Genomic DNA, 16393 nt, shown 5'->3' with positions numbered 1-16393 from the left:
AGAGAAAAGTAAAGTCAGATCTATATATTATTTGTTTATTTCACAAAGAGTTGAATGATAATCTCAAATTATATGCTTGTGGGTGAACTTTAAAATGCAAAGTCATAAAAATTGTACCCAGGTATATACAGTTGAACAAGATATTTACATACTGAATAAAAAAATACAACACACATTTTTTTTTTCTAAATGTCTGAAGTTAAATCAGACCAAACTTTTCTTGTTTTAGCTCAGTTAGAATTACTTCAGTTATCTCTATTTGTTAAATGCCAAAAACCTTGGCAAGAACATTTTTATTTTTATTTTTTTGTAACTTTCCTCAAATTCAAAAGTTTACATTCATTTCCTCAGTATCAGGGATAACCTAAAATGGATGACTTGGGTCTAAATATTTGGGGATTTTATTTAGTGTTTGAATAAAATGCTGTTATTAAAATAAATCTAATTTGAAGCTTAATTATGCTTTTTAGACGTCTACCACCTCAGGAACTCCCACTGAATAATCAAAAATGTTGTGTGAGTCAAACAGACGATAAAAAGCTGTGACGTAATCAAATCACCTAAACAATCTGGTTTTCCTTTGATAAGAGAAATGCTTCAAAGCTCAGCAGGTGTGATTGCCTCTGGCTGCAGGTTCTCAGGTAATAAAGCCGAGGCCGTAAATTATGACGACTCAGCAGAGAGCTTTAAATTCAGATTCAGAGGAAGAAAAGAGTCTTTCTTCAGGGCGGGGTGCAGATCCGACACCATACCAACACTCTCAGCCAACTGTCTCAGGTGAGACATAGCTTCACTTTTTTCATCTTTATCCATTTTTTTATATCTAATGTTCTGCACATTTTAAATGCTGCTTTGTGTGTTTTTGCAGCCTAAATATGACTGTGTCGTACTCACTAGAAGTAGCCAACGCCAGGTTTCATGGCTTCTCCAGGCTGCTGTTCAGGTGGAAGGGAAGCATCTACAAGCTGATGTATAAGGAGTTCCTGGTTTTCTGTGCTGTCTATCTGTTTTTCAGTGTATTTTACAGGTAAATTAGCTTAATTAATGTTTTTTTATTTATTTATGTGGGTCTTTGGTGCAGCATCACTGAAGGTTGTTTCTGTATCCAGGCTCCTCCTCACGCCGAGGCAGCAGGATCTGTTCGAGCGCGTCGCCCTTTACTGTGACCAGTTCACCAACACGAGCTTCATCCCCGTTCTGTTTGTCCTGGGTAAAATATGATCACAGCACAGTAGAGGATAAGGGCCGCTGGGGAAAAAATTTAAGAATTTAGAATTTTCCTCTCAGAATTCTGACTTTAATCTCAAAATTCAGATTTTTTTCCTTCAGAATTCTGATTATAATCTCAAAATTCTGACTTTTCCCCTTAGAATCAGAAATGTTTAAATATTTTATTAATATTTTCTTCAGGTAAAATCTGCTCTTAAAAGTCAAATCTACCAAATAAATTTGAAACAGGCTTTCAGTGTGGATAAACTGTAAATTTCTAAATCCTACAATGATGCTGAAATAGTTATGTGATCATTGTTCATATACTGCACTAACAACATAGTTGACATATACCTAGGAATGCTTGGTTGTTTATTTTGAAAAGTCAGAATTATGAAATTAAAATGTCAGAAAACTCAGATTAAAGTCATAATTTTGAGAAAAACAGTCATAATTTTGAAATTAAAGTCTGAATTCTAAGAAAAAAAGTCAGAATTCTAAGATCAAAGTCAGAACTTTGAGATAAAAAAGTCAGAATTCTAAAAAGAAAGTCTAAATTCTCAGGAAACAAAAATCCAGATTAAAATTATTCTTTTCTTTTTCAGTGTCCCTAATCCTCTTCCGTATCATCAGCATCCCTGTCGATTTGAACATGAAGTGAATTTCTGTATCTTGTTCTGTCCAGGTTTCTACGTGAACCAGGCCTTCACCCGTTGGTGGGGTCAGTACACCAGCTTCCCGCTGCCGGACAACCTGATGATGGTGGTGTCGGGAAACGTGCACGGCGTCGACGACCGGGGTCGCCTGCTGCGTCGGACCCTCATGAGGTACGCCAACCTGTCGTCGGTCCTGATCCTCCGCTCCATCAGCACCAGAGTCCGCAAACGCTTCCCAACGTTGGAGCACGTCGTGGAGGCAGGTAGGAACAAAACCGGGCAAATAAGGAGAATATTGATGTTGACCATTTTATATGTAATTTTACTGTTATATTTTTTCAGAAATTGTTTTCCTGTCCTTTAATTACTTGATAATCTTCTGCATAATTAAATAATAATTAATTATAATAATTAATAATTAAACTGCAATGAAACTGAACAAATAACTGCAAATCTATGACGTCGTATTAGGTCCTTTTTAGAGAGGAAAAACAGAGGGGTAAATTTTGAGATTAATCTCAGAAATTTCTGATTTCCAAAAGTAAAAAAATAGTTAGATAAAAACATAGAAATTTTAATATTAATCTCAGAAATTTCTGAGTTTGAAAAGTTGAAAGTTTGTTTAAAAAATAAAAACTGCAGAGATGAACGTCTTTGAGATGAAGTTGAAAATTTCCCAAAAATTCGACTTTTGAAACTCAGAAATTTCTGAGATTTTCTTAGAAGATTTCTCAGATCATTCTAAAAATTTTAGTTTAGTTGGCAGAAATGTACTCCTTTTTAATTCTATCTACTATCTACTAATTCACCTTTGTAGCATATCATTTAGTATCTGCACATGTAAATTTTCTATGTTTAAACTTTGACTGGACCATTCAAACACATAAATATTCTTTGATTTAAGACATTATTATTGTTATTCGTGGTTCTGTCTGTATGTTTAAGGTTGTTAATGTTCTGGATTAAGTATCTACGACCTATAAAAATATTGTTCTTCAGGATTCCCTTGTATTTAACTTCATTTTTCCTCATATCAACTCTAACCAGTTTACCAGTCAGACCACTTTCTTTCACGTTTGCTCTCCCACCCTCATTGCTTGGTGTAAACCTTAAGTGGGAAGCAGTCGTGTGTTGACAGGTTTGAATTTTTCTTTTCATGTACAGATGATGGACTGAACCACAAGCCACATAAAATCCTCCACTCTTGTTAAATTGTAACCAAACAATTTAACAAAAGCATCTCCACAACTATAACTGAATAAGATGCTGTTATGTAATGCAGCAAAAACATAACATTGAAATACAGATACAGTTAAAGTTTGTATGCTAAGTCAAGTTTCTCATAAATCACCTTATAATAACCTGACTGGTTCCTGCACACAGATTTCCAACATCCTCCACATGAGGGCAGTGTAATCTGAAACTATAAAGAACATATTATATGAAAGACAGTTACATTCAGAGGAAAATATAATCGCAGTAAGTGTTTATGTTTAAGCACTTCTTATGAAAGATCTACACTGCAAAAATACAAAATCTTACCAAGCATTTTCGGTTTAGTTTCTAGTGCAAATATGTTACATTTGAAATAAGAGAAAACGTACTTATTAGTAACTTTACAGCAAGATAAAGGAACTTGTTTAATGTAAATTATTCCTTAATATTGATAAAAAATGTTCTAGTTCAACCGGCAGATTATTTCACTTACAACAACATTTTTCCTTTGTTATAGTGAAATAATCTGAAAGTGAAACTATTTTGTTTCCATCATGTTCGTTTCTAGGGTACAGCAAAAATGTTCGTGGGTCAATTTGACCCAGGGAGTGTTTAATCATGCAATAGTGTCAGAAACCAAAAAATTCCTCCAAAACATTTTTGTATCTGATTATTAACTCCAATACTAACCATTTCAATCAATATTTGTGCAATGATGTTTTATTATTTCTCAGAAATTAAGGATCAATGACGACAACCTGCTCATTTACTCATTTGGACATAAAAAATGGAATTTAGATTTTTAATGTCCACTGAAAAAAACCTAGACACAAAAAAACAATAATTTCCTTGAAGTTGACCTTTGGTAAATTATTTTATATTATACTTTTTTTTTTTTACCAAAGGGTGATCTTTATAATTGAACTTGAGACACACATACTGTTCTGGGTCAAATTGACCCGCTGATTAAAATCAAGATAAATGAGTCATGCAGAGAGTATTTATGTTTTTCTCCACTTCTGCTGAGTGTCCACTCAGTGTGGGTGGAGTTTGTCCACAGGAACAGAAAAGATTCCCGTCAAAGGTTGTGTGAACACCTGCTTTCTCGCAGTTTCCTAGTGAAGTAAAGATAATAGTGAGAAAGTGGGCTTGTGTGTGTGTGGTTGCGTGTGTGTGTGTGTGAGTGTGTGTGTGGTGAAATATGGTTCATAACTGCAAGGAAACATATAGAATTGGACATTTTAAAATCTTTTTTTGCACTTTAACCTGACTGCCGGGTCAAATTGACCCGAACAGTATCGATGTAAAAAGTAGACCTAGGGTTTGGTACAAATGTGTAAAATGAATAAATTTTCAACTTATGTCTAGAGTGCACCTATTAAGACAAATAGAAAACGTTTCATGCAAAAAAAATGCTTCTATTTATTTTTTTTTAATTTGTAAATTTTAAAACGGGTCAATTTGACCCGGAACATAACAGGAGGGTTAAGGAATTATTGACGTAAAATAACCTCTTATATATAATGTCTGGCTGAACAAACTTCCAGAAAACTGAAAACAGCTGAAATACTGAAAATAGATAGAAAAATAGATGATAAAATATTTTGTTTTACTGACTTCCTGTTTACTTTTGCGCAGGATTCATGACGACACACGAGCTGAAGAATTTTGAGTCTCTTCACTCTGATTTCAACAAGTACTGGATGCCGCTGACGTGGTTCTCCAACCTGGCGGCCCAGGCCCGGCAGGAGGGCCGGGTCAGGGACGACATCGCTCTCAGGCTGCTGATGGACGTGAGTGGTTCTTCTCCACTAACAGGAACGACAAATAAAACATAAACTACTTCATGCACAACGCACTTCTGTTTTTACATGTGAATATTTGCTTTCTCTGGGTTTCTGAAGGTTATTCAGAATTTCTCTTTGGACTTTGACAGATTTTTTCACACAAAAACCGTACAAGCGGCGGCGGCCCTATAAAAATGTATTATTGTTATTATTTAATTTTCCAATTCCCAGTGCAGACACACTGAAAATGTATTTTATTATCTCATCTGAAAAACATGGAGGTCAGCCTAGGTTTATGGGATGTTTAACTGAAGCAGAGAATGAAGGCAGTGTGGTCACTTTTACAATGTTATAATCAAAAGGAAATGCATATAATCAATATGGTATTGGTAAATATTGGTTATCGGCCCAAAGTTTCAAATTGGTGCATCCCTATTTAGCTATAAAATATAACCAGTTTACTTGTCTCATGCAATAGTGGATAAAGTTGCTAATTAGTATCCTAATGGATAAAGCAGGGTAATTAACTTTCCCAACTAATGTGAAGTGATAAGAAGCAAACAGCTAAAAGCTAAGACAAACAGCTACATGTATTTCCAATTCGCGAAATATTCAGATTGGGAAATAACTATCAATTGAGAGAAACTCAAATGGAAGTAAAGTACTGTAACTGTGAAATAAAACACATATATGTGTGATGTTTGCATTTTTTTCTTGTACTGTGTCAATAGGAGCTGAATAATTACCGAGCCAAATGCAGTTTGTTGTTCCACTACGACTGGATCAGCATCCCTCTGGTCTACACTCAGGTACAGGCCACAAAGCCCAAAAAAGTCACTTACAATCTACTGTTTTCAAAGATTCAGCATGAAGATGGCTTTTTAAATCTTTCATTTTAATCACTGAGAAACAAGGTATTAATTAAAATTAATGATAAGATGCAAGAAATACTTTTAACTTAAATTTGTTTCTTCAGTTCTAAACAGTCAGTCTAATAAATAGGGCCAATAAGGTCTTCGCAGATATTGATAATATTGATACCAAGTTGGTATCAGTATTTGATTGATACTAGAGTGGTCAATAAATTAACTTCAGATTCTTTCTTGAATTTGTACAATTTTTTTATTGTTGTTTTTCTATGGTGTCAAAACATATTTTGTTTTGATTTTCTCTAGTGTGTTTGTGTGCGTTTAGGAAAGAATGAGCGCAGATTTGTTTTGTTTTTCTATTTCTTTCTGTTTATTATCTTAATATATTCTTAACATAAATTGCATAAAATTTGTCAAAAGTTTTTCCTACGTTAAAAAAATAAAATACAACGCAAAATCCACAAAAACACATGAACATCAGAACGTCATGTTAGAAAAAGCTTAAATAATAAAAAGTATCAGTATCGGTATCAGTATCGGTATCGGCATTGGTATCAATGATACTGGCCTTGTATTTACCTGAGATCGGATAAATACTAAAATATGCAGTATTACACACCTTCAACCAAAAATACTCACCATTTGGCAAGTTTATATTTTCAAGTGAAAATGTTGAATCAATCAGACATTAGGGCGAACAGTTGAAACAGCTACACTTCAATTCAAATTCAAATTCAGAAATGCTTAATAAATCCTAAAGGGAAATAAAAAGTTGTTGTAACTCATATTAATTCAACATTCTTCAGTTATTGTATGTCCCTGTTTGTGACCTTAGTGACCTTATTAATATGATTATTTTGAACTTATATGCCTCAAACTTCCCATCCTTGTTCAGAACTAAAGACGCCTTTAAGTATAATTTGGGATTATTACGTCCTACATGCCAAAGAATCAACACAAACGTTTTGCTTAGGATGAACTCGGAGCTGAAGTGTGTGTACTTATCCTGTAAGTTTTTGTTTCATTCTCATACAGGTGGTAACCATTGCAATTTACTCCTTTTTCGCCTTCTGCGTCATTGGCCGACAATTTCTGAATCCCGAGAAGGGTTACAGCGGTCACAGATTTGACATGTACGTTCCTGTTTTCACCCTGCTGCAGTTCTTCTTCTACACCGGCTGGCTGAAGGTGACCTGACACTCCTTCTTTACTGTATTTCAGGAAGGACATTCTGTATTATCTTTAATGTATAACTACCTTAAACTTCTCTTTTTTTTGGTGGAACTGCTGAGTCACAGGCTGCTATGGCGATCTCAGAGCATTCCATGGTTGCTATGGAGCCATGGTTTCCTAGCAACCCGACCTGAGCTCTGCGGAACAGGAAGCCCACAGCTAGACAGGGAAAAAAACAAATAAAAAATAAAAGTTAAAAAACTATGGAGAAGAAAATTTAGACTGAGAGTGGAAGAATCTTTTATTCACAGCTGTAGTTTTTGTGTCTACAGTGTTTTATGTCGAAAACACATAACAGGGTAAAGGGAACGTTTGATCGCTGTTTTGAAAGGAAAACGTTTAAGCGGAAATATAATGGTGGTTAATTACTTTAGCAGAAATACAAACTCTGTTATGAAAAGCCCAACTGTCCATAACCTATTAAATGTTTAAAACACTATTTATACAGTGAAGTATGATGGTGGTATTGTATTTTAATTTATTTCTCACACATTTCAGCTGATGTTTTTAGCAAATTTTGTAAATAAACAAAATTGTATTGCAACCAAAAGTAAAAGAACACTATTACCAATCAGACCTTGTATTATGATATAATGGGCTTTTTCCAACATGATGAGAAAATTATTAAACCAATTAGAAATAAGTGTGGTTTGATGCTTCTGCATTTACATTCTTAGTTGTATTAGATTAGTGGTTTTTTAATTAATTTTAAGAGTAAATGCTATTAAGACTGTTATCCTTCTAACTCAGTAAAATCATATTGAAGTTGCTTTTCTGCATGTGCTTTGTAGGTAGGAGAGCTCATCATCAACCCTTTTGGTGAAGACGATGATGACTTTGAAACCAACCAGCTGATCGACCGAAACATTCAGGTTTGCGTTTCTGCGCCTCGCTGTGACACAACCAAACCTAAAATATGGATTTTAACTTTATTCTCATCTCCTGCAGGTTTCAATGCTGGCTGTGGACGACATGTACCAGAACCTGGCTCCGGTTGTGAAGGACAAACACTGGAAGAACGGCCTCTTCTCGGTCCCTTACACCCAGTCGACAGCAGCAGAGGCGTTCAGACCAGCGTTCAAAGGCTCCACTTTCGACATGAGGTGAGTAGAAACTACAATTTATCATTTCAAAACGTCAGTAAAAGAAGAGCAGGCAACCCATCGCCATTCCATTCACCTCCAGCAGATGTCACTGTTTCACCAAAGCACACAGGGTGAATTTCATCCACCAATACAGTCTCAGCACAAACATGGTAAGGTTTTAAGAGGTTGACATGAACTGTTTGCTGTTTCTTCCGCCTTTCTGGAGTCGCAATGAGATAGTTTTGGTCGGACACCTGTTTCAAAACTGTGTGTAGTCCAGAAAACTTGGCCTGAAATGGTGAAGTTACAACAGGAAGTAAGGGCAGTACTTGGTCACCTGAAAGAAAAACATGATGTTCAGCTTTCTTATCATACAAACGCTTCATTTTTTTTCCTGTGATGGCTTCTCTTTTGCCAACTGTGTAGCAGTAAAGAGTCTCTGCTTAAACCCATTAACATAATGCAGCAGGTTTTGTGGTGGTTCAGCATCCTTTCACTCATCTCGCAAAACTGTTAACGGACCACGCACAGTATGACCAAATACTAATTCATTAGGGCTAAAGCCCATATTCTCCTGTGTTACTTCTCTTGCTGCAAGTAATAACCAAGGCAGACCATCCTCCCAATCAGCATTCATCTAAACACAGTAAGCACAGAGTAAAGATTTTAATGTGTGAACGCAGCAAAGTGGACACGCGTCAAACTTGAAGCGTCGGACACGTTTTTGATGCGCATAACGCGTTTGATGTGAACGCACCATTAGACAACCCCAAACCTTGACATTACCAGAACACAAAACTACTCCTAACCTCAGTCTAAACTTAATCTAAACCTTTACCTTTCTCGAAGTCCCGTGAAAGAGGTGTATGGAGCCTTGTGCCAGAAGCCCATTAAAATGCTGTCTACATCGTTTTAAACTGTGTGATTGTGAGCGTGAGTGGGAATAAAAATAGCAATAGGTATTTTTTCCATATACTGTAACACAGTAGGAGTGTAACAGGTAAACCTTTATGGATGCAAACGCAACTAAAAACCCACCTGTTTAGGATTGTATTTGAAACGTAATCAATTACAAATTTATTGATGGATCTTGACTTAATGTCGTGTTTTGATTGTTGATTCTATGTTGCTTTGTGTTTCTGTGTTTGATATGATGTAAAGCACTTTGAAATGCCTTGCTGCTGAAATGTGCTATACAAATAAAATTTGATTGATTGATTGATTGATTAACCCAGATACTAAATATAAGGCTTCAGAGCATTAGGATCAGGCTTCAACAACATAAATAAGTGAACAATAGAGACTATATAGACACCCTTATGTCAAAATTTTATTGTTGGAGTGATTTATAACCTTAATTAATTGCCTTTAATTTCCAGTGACTGATAGAAGATGTAACTAAGTCTCTTTGAGAAAGGCTATTTAAGAAATAAACACAGATTCACTGAGTGAATTTTTATGGTGTTTGTTGTTTTGTGCAACAAACACCAAAAGAAAAAAAAAACTACATAAAACCTGAATGGCCATTCAATTTCATAAATATTTCTACAGACCATCACTTGATAGAATCAATAGAAATCCAACTGCATATATGAAAACATCAAATCTAAATAAATAATATGAATTGTATTAAATATTGTAATACATAATGATGCTTCACATTGATCATTTATAAGCTTTAGTAATGGAACCGTCAACAACTACAGGTGTACTATATTTGGTTACTGAACAAACTTAAGACAAGTGTGTAAGTTACTGGATGGAAGGAAAGCATCATTAGAACCAAGGAACAAAACCCAAATCCATCATTATTTTCTTTCTTATTTCAACTCTGTCTTCTTCATCCTCAAGAGATCTTTTACCAGCGTTTAGTCCCTTTATAACCTTATCTTTTCCCCCTCCCCCTCTTCTATTTTCTACCATAGACCATCCTATGTCCATATTTCCATCTTCCGAAAAAACCCCACTACAACTAGCCATCTTCTTGATTCACTCACAATCCAGATTATGCCAAACCCACCTTTCAATTCAACTTATTACTTGCCAGATAACGTTTAATCGCTTTCACTTTCAAACAAAAAAGGGAAAAAAAACCCGCCTTCTCTCGTTGTCCAACCAATCTTAAGCTGGATCTGATGTCATTCTGGAGACACTGGCCAGCTGCCTCCACTTCCAATCAGCACCAATTAGAAGCTCTAAAGCAGGGATGTTAGAGACCCAGAGGAAAGGCCTTGGGCCGTAACAATATTAAGAAATAAAATGCAAAGTTACAGTTTAGAAACAATCAAGCTAACATTCATTCATTCATTCATTTAGTTGCTGAATTAATCATGTATATTTTTTAAACTACATCAGAACTTTATTATAGTATCATTCTTAAAACAAACAAAACAGAAATAAACTCTGATCCACATTTGTAGTTTTCATGATTTTTATTCTCAACCTTTGATCATATTATGAACAGAGGTATCTAAGTATTTGTGTATCACAGAAAAATAAGTGTCAGCAAAGAAAATAACACTTACAGTCCCCATTTAGGTTTTCTCAAGTCTCGGCAACGACAAAGACATTTGGAAGTCAGATAAGACAAAATTAAAGACTTAGCTTTCATTTCAGATTCAGAAGGATTAAGTTTGTGTGTTTCCTGCATTTTATTCCAGGTTTTGGGTCCAAAGTAACTAAATCTGGTTTTACCAACTTCAGTAGAGGCCGTTGGCTCCTGTAGCAAAATGCAATTCCTGCTGGATCTTGCTTCATCTATGACAAGCATTGATTTAATGTAAGGGGGTAAAAAGCCGTTCAAAGCTTTATAAATAAATAGTAACAAGTGGCCCTTACGGATCAGAGAGGGACAAAGCAATCCCATTTCATGATACAGCTTATGATGATTAGCATAATGGCCATGCCATTGGACAAATTTTAAAGCAGAATTATAAACATTATTCAACTGCTTGCGTACTTTGCGCGAGGCATGCATGTACAAAATGTCACCCTTATGAAATTTGGACAAAAATTCTTTTCGAATCAAGTCTTTTTTGCTCTCCATGTATAAGTGTGAGTATTTTTTATGAAAAGAATCAATTCTTTCTCCCAAAACACTGGCCAATGTTGTCACATGATCAGTGAAGCTCAGACCCTTATCAATCCACAGACCCAGATATTTGTACTTTTCAACTCTTTCGATATTTGTGCCATCCAAACTGGAGAGGACAAGTCCATCATCAACATTTCTGTCTAATGTAAAAATCATGTACTTTGTTTTATTTGCATTGAGAACTAGTTTGTGTTTCCTGAATTCATTTTGTAAGTCATTAAAGCTTTGCTGAAGGGTTGTAATGGCAGCTTGAGCATCACCTGCACTGCAGTACAGAACAGTATCATCAGCAAACATGTGAACATTACAGCCTGTTACAGATGAAGCAATATCCGCCATGTAGATGTTGAACAAAATATTACTTAAAACACCGCCTTGAGGAACACCTTTTCCAACATGTCGAAATCGTGAGTAAACATTTCCATTGGTAACGCTCTGACGTCTGTCTTGGAAATAATTTTCAAACCATTTAAAGGCCTTTTCATCAAATCCAATCCTCTGAAGCTTTTTGAGAAGCACAGCTTGATCCACTGTATCAAAAGCTTTAGAGAGGTCAGTAAAAAGCACTGCACAGTGTTGGTTATTGTCCAAAGCAGTTATAATATCATTTAAAACAACAGTAGCAGCTGTCATAGGGTTGTGGTTTTTTCGATAAGCAGACTGCCGTTCATGTAAAATCTGGTTTTCTGTTAGAAACGAGTTTAGCTGATTGCTAACCAGTTTTTCAAGAATCTTTGCTAAACATGAAAGTTTAGAGATCGGCCTGTAATTATTAAGGTCAGATGTTTCACCACCTTTATGGATGGGGGTTACATAAGAGGCCTTCCAGACTTCAGGGATGGTTCCAGTTGAAACTGAGAGGTTAAAAATGTGTGTTATGTAAATCGCTACTAGTTGAGCAGCACGTTGTAAAAATGAAGGTTCAAGACCGTCTTCCCCAATGGCACTTATCGGATCCATATCTAGCATAGCTTCATAAACCTCTTTACAAGTAAATTCTTTTAACCCGAAGCAACAACTCGATGTAATCCTGTCATCAACCTCATTTGGTAAGACAGGTGGCCCTTTATCGTTTCTTTCAAACAGATTACCTATATCTATAAAATACTGATTGAAAGCTTCACAGATTTGTTTAGGATCTGATATTTGGTCTTCATCTGTATTGACCTCCTGAGGACAGGATCGATTCCCAGAATTATTCTGATGTTCAGAACTTAGAATAGGAGCATGCTTATTAACCACTGCATTGAAAGATTTTCTGAAATGTATTAAAGCTCCTTCAACATCTAAAATGTTTAACGTTTCCTTGATATCATCATATAAAAGATCAAACATAAAGTTGTTTTCATTAAAATACCTGAAATTGCGTCTAGGTTGCAAACTTGAACTGAATCTTGCCATTATGCTTGTGGTAAAAACAAGATAGTAAATAGAGTATCTAAAGGAAAGTATCTAAAAATAACCAACTTATAATTTAGTAGGTTAACAAAGAAAATGCAGGTCAAGTTTTGCTCATCAGAGTCGCACGAAGTCGGGCCACATCAGCTGAAAAAAGGATGAAGTGAAGAAGTTATCCTGGTGAACTTCCTCAAAGTTCCTCTAGTGTTCAGAGTCCTGCAATGTGAAATTATTGTCAGTAATATATTACTATACATTTGCTTAAAAACTGTGAGAATCGAATGAGTGTTATTTTTTTAACCCACAATAATGTAGCTTTAATATACCTGTGTGTGCCATTTGTATCAATTAAATTAGTTTTTTCTGGCCAGTTGAAATCTGTATTTATCCGGTGAAATCATCATTATTAGAAAATCAATGCTGAGGAGACATAATGCCTCTACACTTGTTTCTCCTGCTCTGATGAACATGTCCATTAAGCTTTTATTGTTGCATTATTAATATAATTGTAATAATATTTTAGCTGAAGAAAGAGTTGAGAACAATTAAAATGGCAAGAAACCTAAATGTTAAAAAATATGTTAAGAAAATATGTTCATTGCTTGGTTTTCTAGATTTCTATAACAAAACCTGAGAACACATCTAAAGCTTGCTGACCTTAATTTAAAATATTAAAAGGTATAAAACAAAATTTAATTACATCTCATATGTTCCTTTTCCACTAGTAGGCGCTTACAGATAACACAAGAATGAGGAAGCTTCGAGAATAAGACTAACTTGCTGACGTGGCACTGGGTCTGAAATTGGCTGGCGCCTCTTACAGGAACAGTCATTAGTATTGCAAATGTTGTAAAACAACTTTAAGTGCCAAGACAAAGGGGTAACTTTCAATTATATGAATCATTATTTATATAATTATTAATTATGTAGATAATAAATCACTTAGATTTTATCTAAATGATTAAGATACCTTTTCGGCTCTAGTACCAGGCAAAAGGAAGTGTTTCACCCTCCTAATGGCTAATAATAATAATAAATCATTTAGAAATTATTTATTATTCATATCAATTACACATCTGTGGTACCATCTTACTGAAGAAAACTTTTTCCTGATTAATCAAATTTCAGTTTTAGGTTAAATAAAACTGCCACTATGAAACTTAACTCTGTTTTTACACCAATTATACATATATTTTGTAATAATCTTCACAATCCCAACAATAGCTATAGCAGTAGAAGAACACATACCTTTCGGCTCCAGTACCAATGGCAACAGGAAATGTTATGCTCTCCTTAATAACACGTCCTAATGTTGAATAAGATGTGGCCAGGTGAGACTTTTCTTTTAGTGTTGAATGGTGGAGTGAAACCTGAATCCTGATTGGATACAAGAGAAGACAAACCTGTAGGTAGTTGCTTGCCACGTGGCACCGTGTCAAAAAATAATTGGCCAAAGTCTTACAGGAACTGACATTTGTTGCAAATATCGAAACTGTTTGTGTCTCTTACATGTAAAACAACTTTAAATATCAAGACAAAAGGATAACTTAATAACATTTACATATTAAGAATTTAGAAATGATTTATTATTCATATCAATTACACACCTATGGTACCATCGTACTGAAAAAACCCTTTCCTAATTAATCAACCTTCAGTTTTAGGTTAAATAAAACTGCCACTCTGAAACTTAACGCTGTTTTTTACACCAATTATACATATATTTTGTAATAATCTTCACAATCACAACAATAACAATATAAAACAATATAAAAGCAACAATATAAAAGCAGGAAGACTAAATACCTTTTCGGTTCTAGTACCAGGCAAAAGTGTTTCACCCTCCTAATGGCTAAATATGCAATGCATTTACAATGCAGGTGAGATTTATGTTTGTGGAAGCAGATCACCTGTATTATTAGATTTGCAATCAATTATGTAACATAATGAAAATTTGAAAATGTTTCTTTGTCACTGTGCTGTCTAAAAATCTCTTTGAAGCCAAAACAAAGACAAAGTGTTCAAATCAGACACAATCCAATTGTAGAATAAAGCAAATTATTTTCTGAGCCCCTTTTTAAATTTATAATAATGTATTTATGTTTGACCTTAAAAAAAACAACACCATTATTTCCAGGATGAGCGCTGAAGATCTTGAGATTCATCAGCTGACCGATGTGCCGGTGAACAAGCAGTATTTACTTCCACGCAGCTCCCTGGGGGACGGACTGGACGGTCTCCAGCAGAAAACCAAAGGCATCCTGCGCAGCGGGAGCCTCCCGCACCTGATGGACGTTTTGACTCATCACAATGAGGAAGACGAGGCCGTTGAAACCAAAACAGATGCAACCAATAACAAGGCAGCGGTTTAATCTGTGATGGAAAATTAATGAAGTGAAATACTGGTGACTGTTCAGCTGCCTTTACATGTAAGACTAAAGAAATCTGTCAAATAAAACATACAACACACAAAACATGAATGCTGAGAAATAGAAATGAGAGGTTTGATAAGGTATTATGTTGATTTGTGAGGTCTTTATATGATCTGTTTTATGTTAAGCACATAAACGCCCAGCCAGCTTAGTTTAATACTTTATTACACTGGAACCTCAGACACTGAGAGGTTTATTATGTATAACAAATGCCTTGTTCTAGCTTGCTCATATTTACACACCTTCATCCTAGACTACAGCTTGTTCAGTGTAAGTATGTATTATGTATTATTATATTATGTAAGTTAACAATTCACTGAGTCATTCCTGGTGTGAGTGGATGCATGTGTTCAGGCATAAAATATAGATCAGTAACATCCTGGTGCTTATCACGCCACTATTTATGAAAAAGAAGTAAACTTTATATCTCTCAGATATATTTAAGGAGGTTTTATCAAGGTTTTGTATTTATTAAAATAAATATTGATAAGTAAGGCTGCCTTCGAGCACTTTAATCAGATGAGTTTCCTTAGATGGAAAACTTTAAATTAATTTGAATAATGAAACGAAAGCATTGTTTGATCATTAGCATCAATTGGAATAGAACTGAAACGTTTGTAAAAACATTTGTTTTGAATTGCTGCTGAATAAACTGAACTGAATTAAATTAAAATTTTGTTGAAAGAAAAATATGAACATCTTATGTTTGAAAACATGAAGTACAGAGAAATATATGCAATCATACCACAAACATACAAGTTGATTATATAACATTAAACCAGAGGCACAGTGAAGTGGGCGGAGCTTCGCTTGGGTTGCTAGGAGACGGGGGGAGAGGGGACAGAGCGCCATGGGGGTTGCTAGGTGACGGGCAGTGCCTGCCTGACGTGACATTAAATTGATTTTTAACCACTTTCTTTTCTTGTTTTACTGTTTATACTGTTTAATTGTTTTGTTTGGCTGAGTTATAAACCAGAATATAAATAAATTTACATTGACATACAGTTTGGGCTTGATTTGATTGTCCAAGTTAAATTTTATAGTGAACAAAAGAAGTCAGTCGGTCGCTACTAATATTTATGAGCATCACATTAACTTATTTATAATGTTTGGCCAAATTTCACTTTACTAAAATGAAGTTTCAGAGAACACGTTACATTTAGCTATTTTCATGAATATGAGATACGGAAGAGTGTTTGGACCTTGAGATCCCTTTTCTATCAAGACTGTTACTCAGTCTTCAGTAACTTTTTGGGAAAATGTTCTTTTAAAGGTAGTTCTATTAAACATACTTTAATTTTTTCTTGAGTAAAATTTCCATATAATCTACCCACTGCAAGTAATTTCACTGAATGAACAAATCAAGTGTCTGACATTTTTTTAAAAATCAATTTGGAAAACTATTTCTTCCTCCT

General features: G+C 35.0%; 2 protein-coding genes across 2 annotated transcripts; one reads left to right on the top strand and one right to left on the bottom strand.

Moving 5' to 3' along the window:
- The first annotated feature begins 691 nt into the window (after positions 1-691).
- On the top strand, positions 692-15029 carry best4 (bestrophin 4). The gene is made up of 10 exons (XM_032566048.1): positions 692-777; positions 869-1027; positions 1110-1210; positions 1895-2128; positions 4719-4873; positions 5599-5676; positions 6772-6924; positions 7761-7841; positions 7918-8072; positions 14684-15029. The coding sequence occupies exons 2-10, from the start codon at positions 876-878 to the stop codon at positions 14916-14918; spliced, it is 1344 nt and encodes a 447-aa protein (XP_032421939.1). The 5' UTR covers positions 692-777; positions 869-875; the 3' UTR covers positions 14919-15029.
- Positions 10305-14379, bottom strand: LOC116721974 (uncharacterized). The gene is made up of 3 exons (XM_032566035.1): positions 14353-14379; positions 13795-13923; positions 10305-12762 (listed from the first exon to the last, which is right to left on the bottom strand). Exon 3 carries the CDS (start codon positions 12547-12549, stop codon positions 10576-10578), a length of 1974 nt encoding a protein of 657 aa, XP_032421926.1. The 5' UTR covers positions 12550-12762; positions 13795-13923; positions 14353-14379; the 3' UTR covers positions 10305-10575.
- Positions 15030-16393: the final 1364 nt, after the last annotated feature.

The sequence above is a fragment of the Xiphophorus hellerii genome, chromosome 6 (genome assembly GCF_003331165.1).
Source record: "Xiphophorus hellerii strain 12219 chromosome 6, Xiphophorus_hellerii-4.1, whole genome shotgun sequence".
In the NCBI taxonomy this organism is placed as follows: Eukaryota; Metazoa; Chordata; class Actinopteri; order Cyprinodontiformes; family Poeciliidae; genus Xiphophorus; species Xiphophorus hellerii.
Note: the sequence above shows the minus strand (reverse complement) of the source record. Positions and strands in the feature narration are given on the sequence as shown.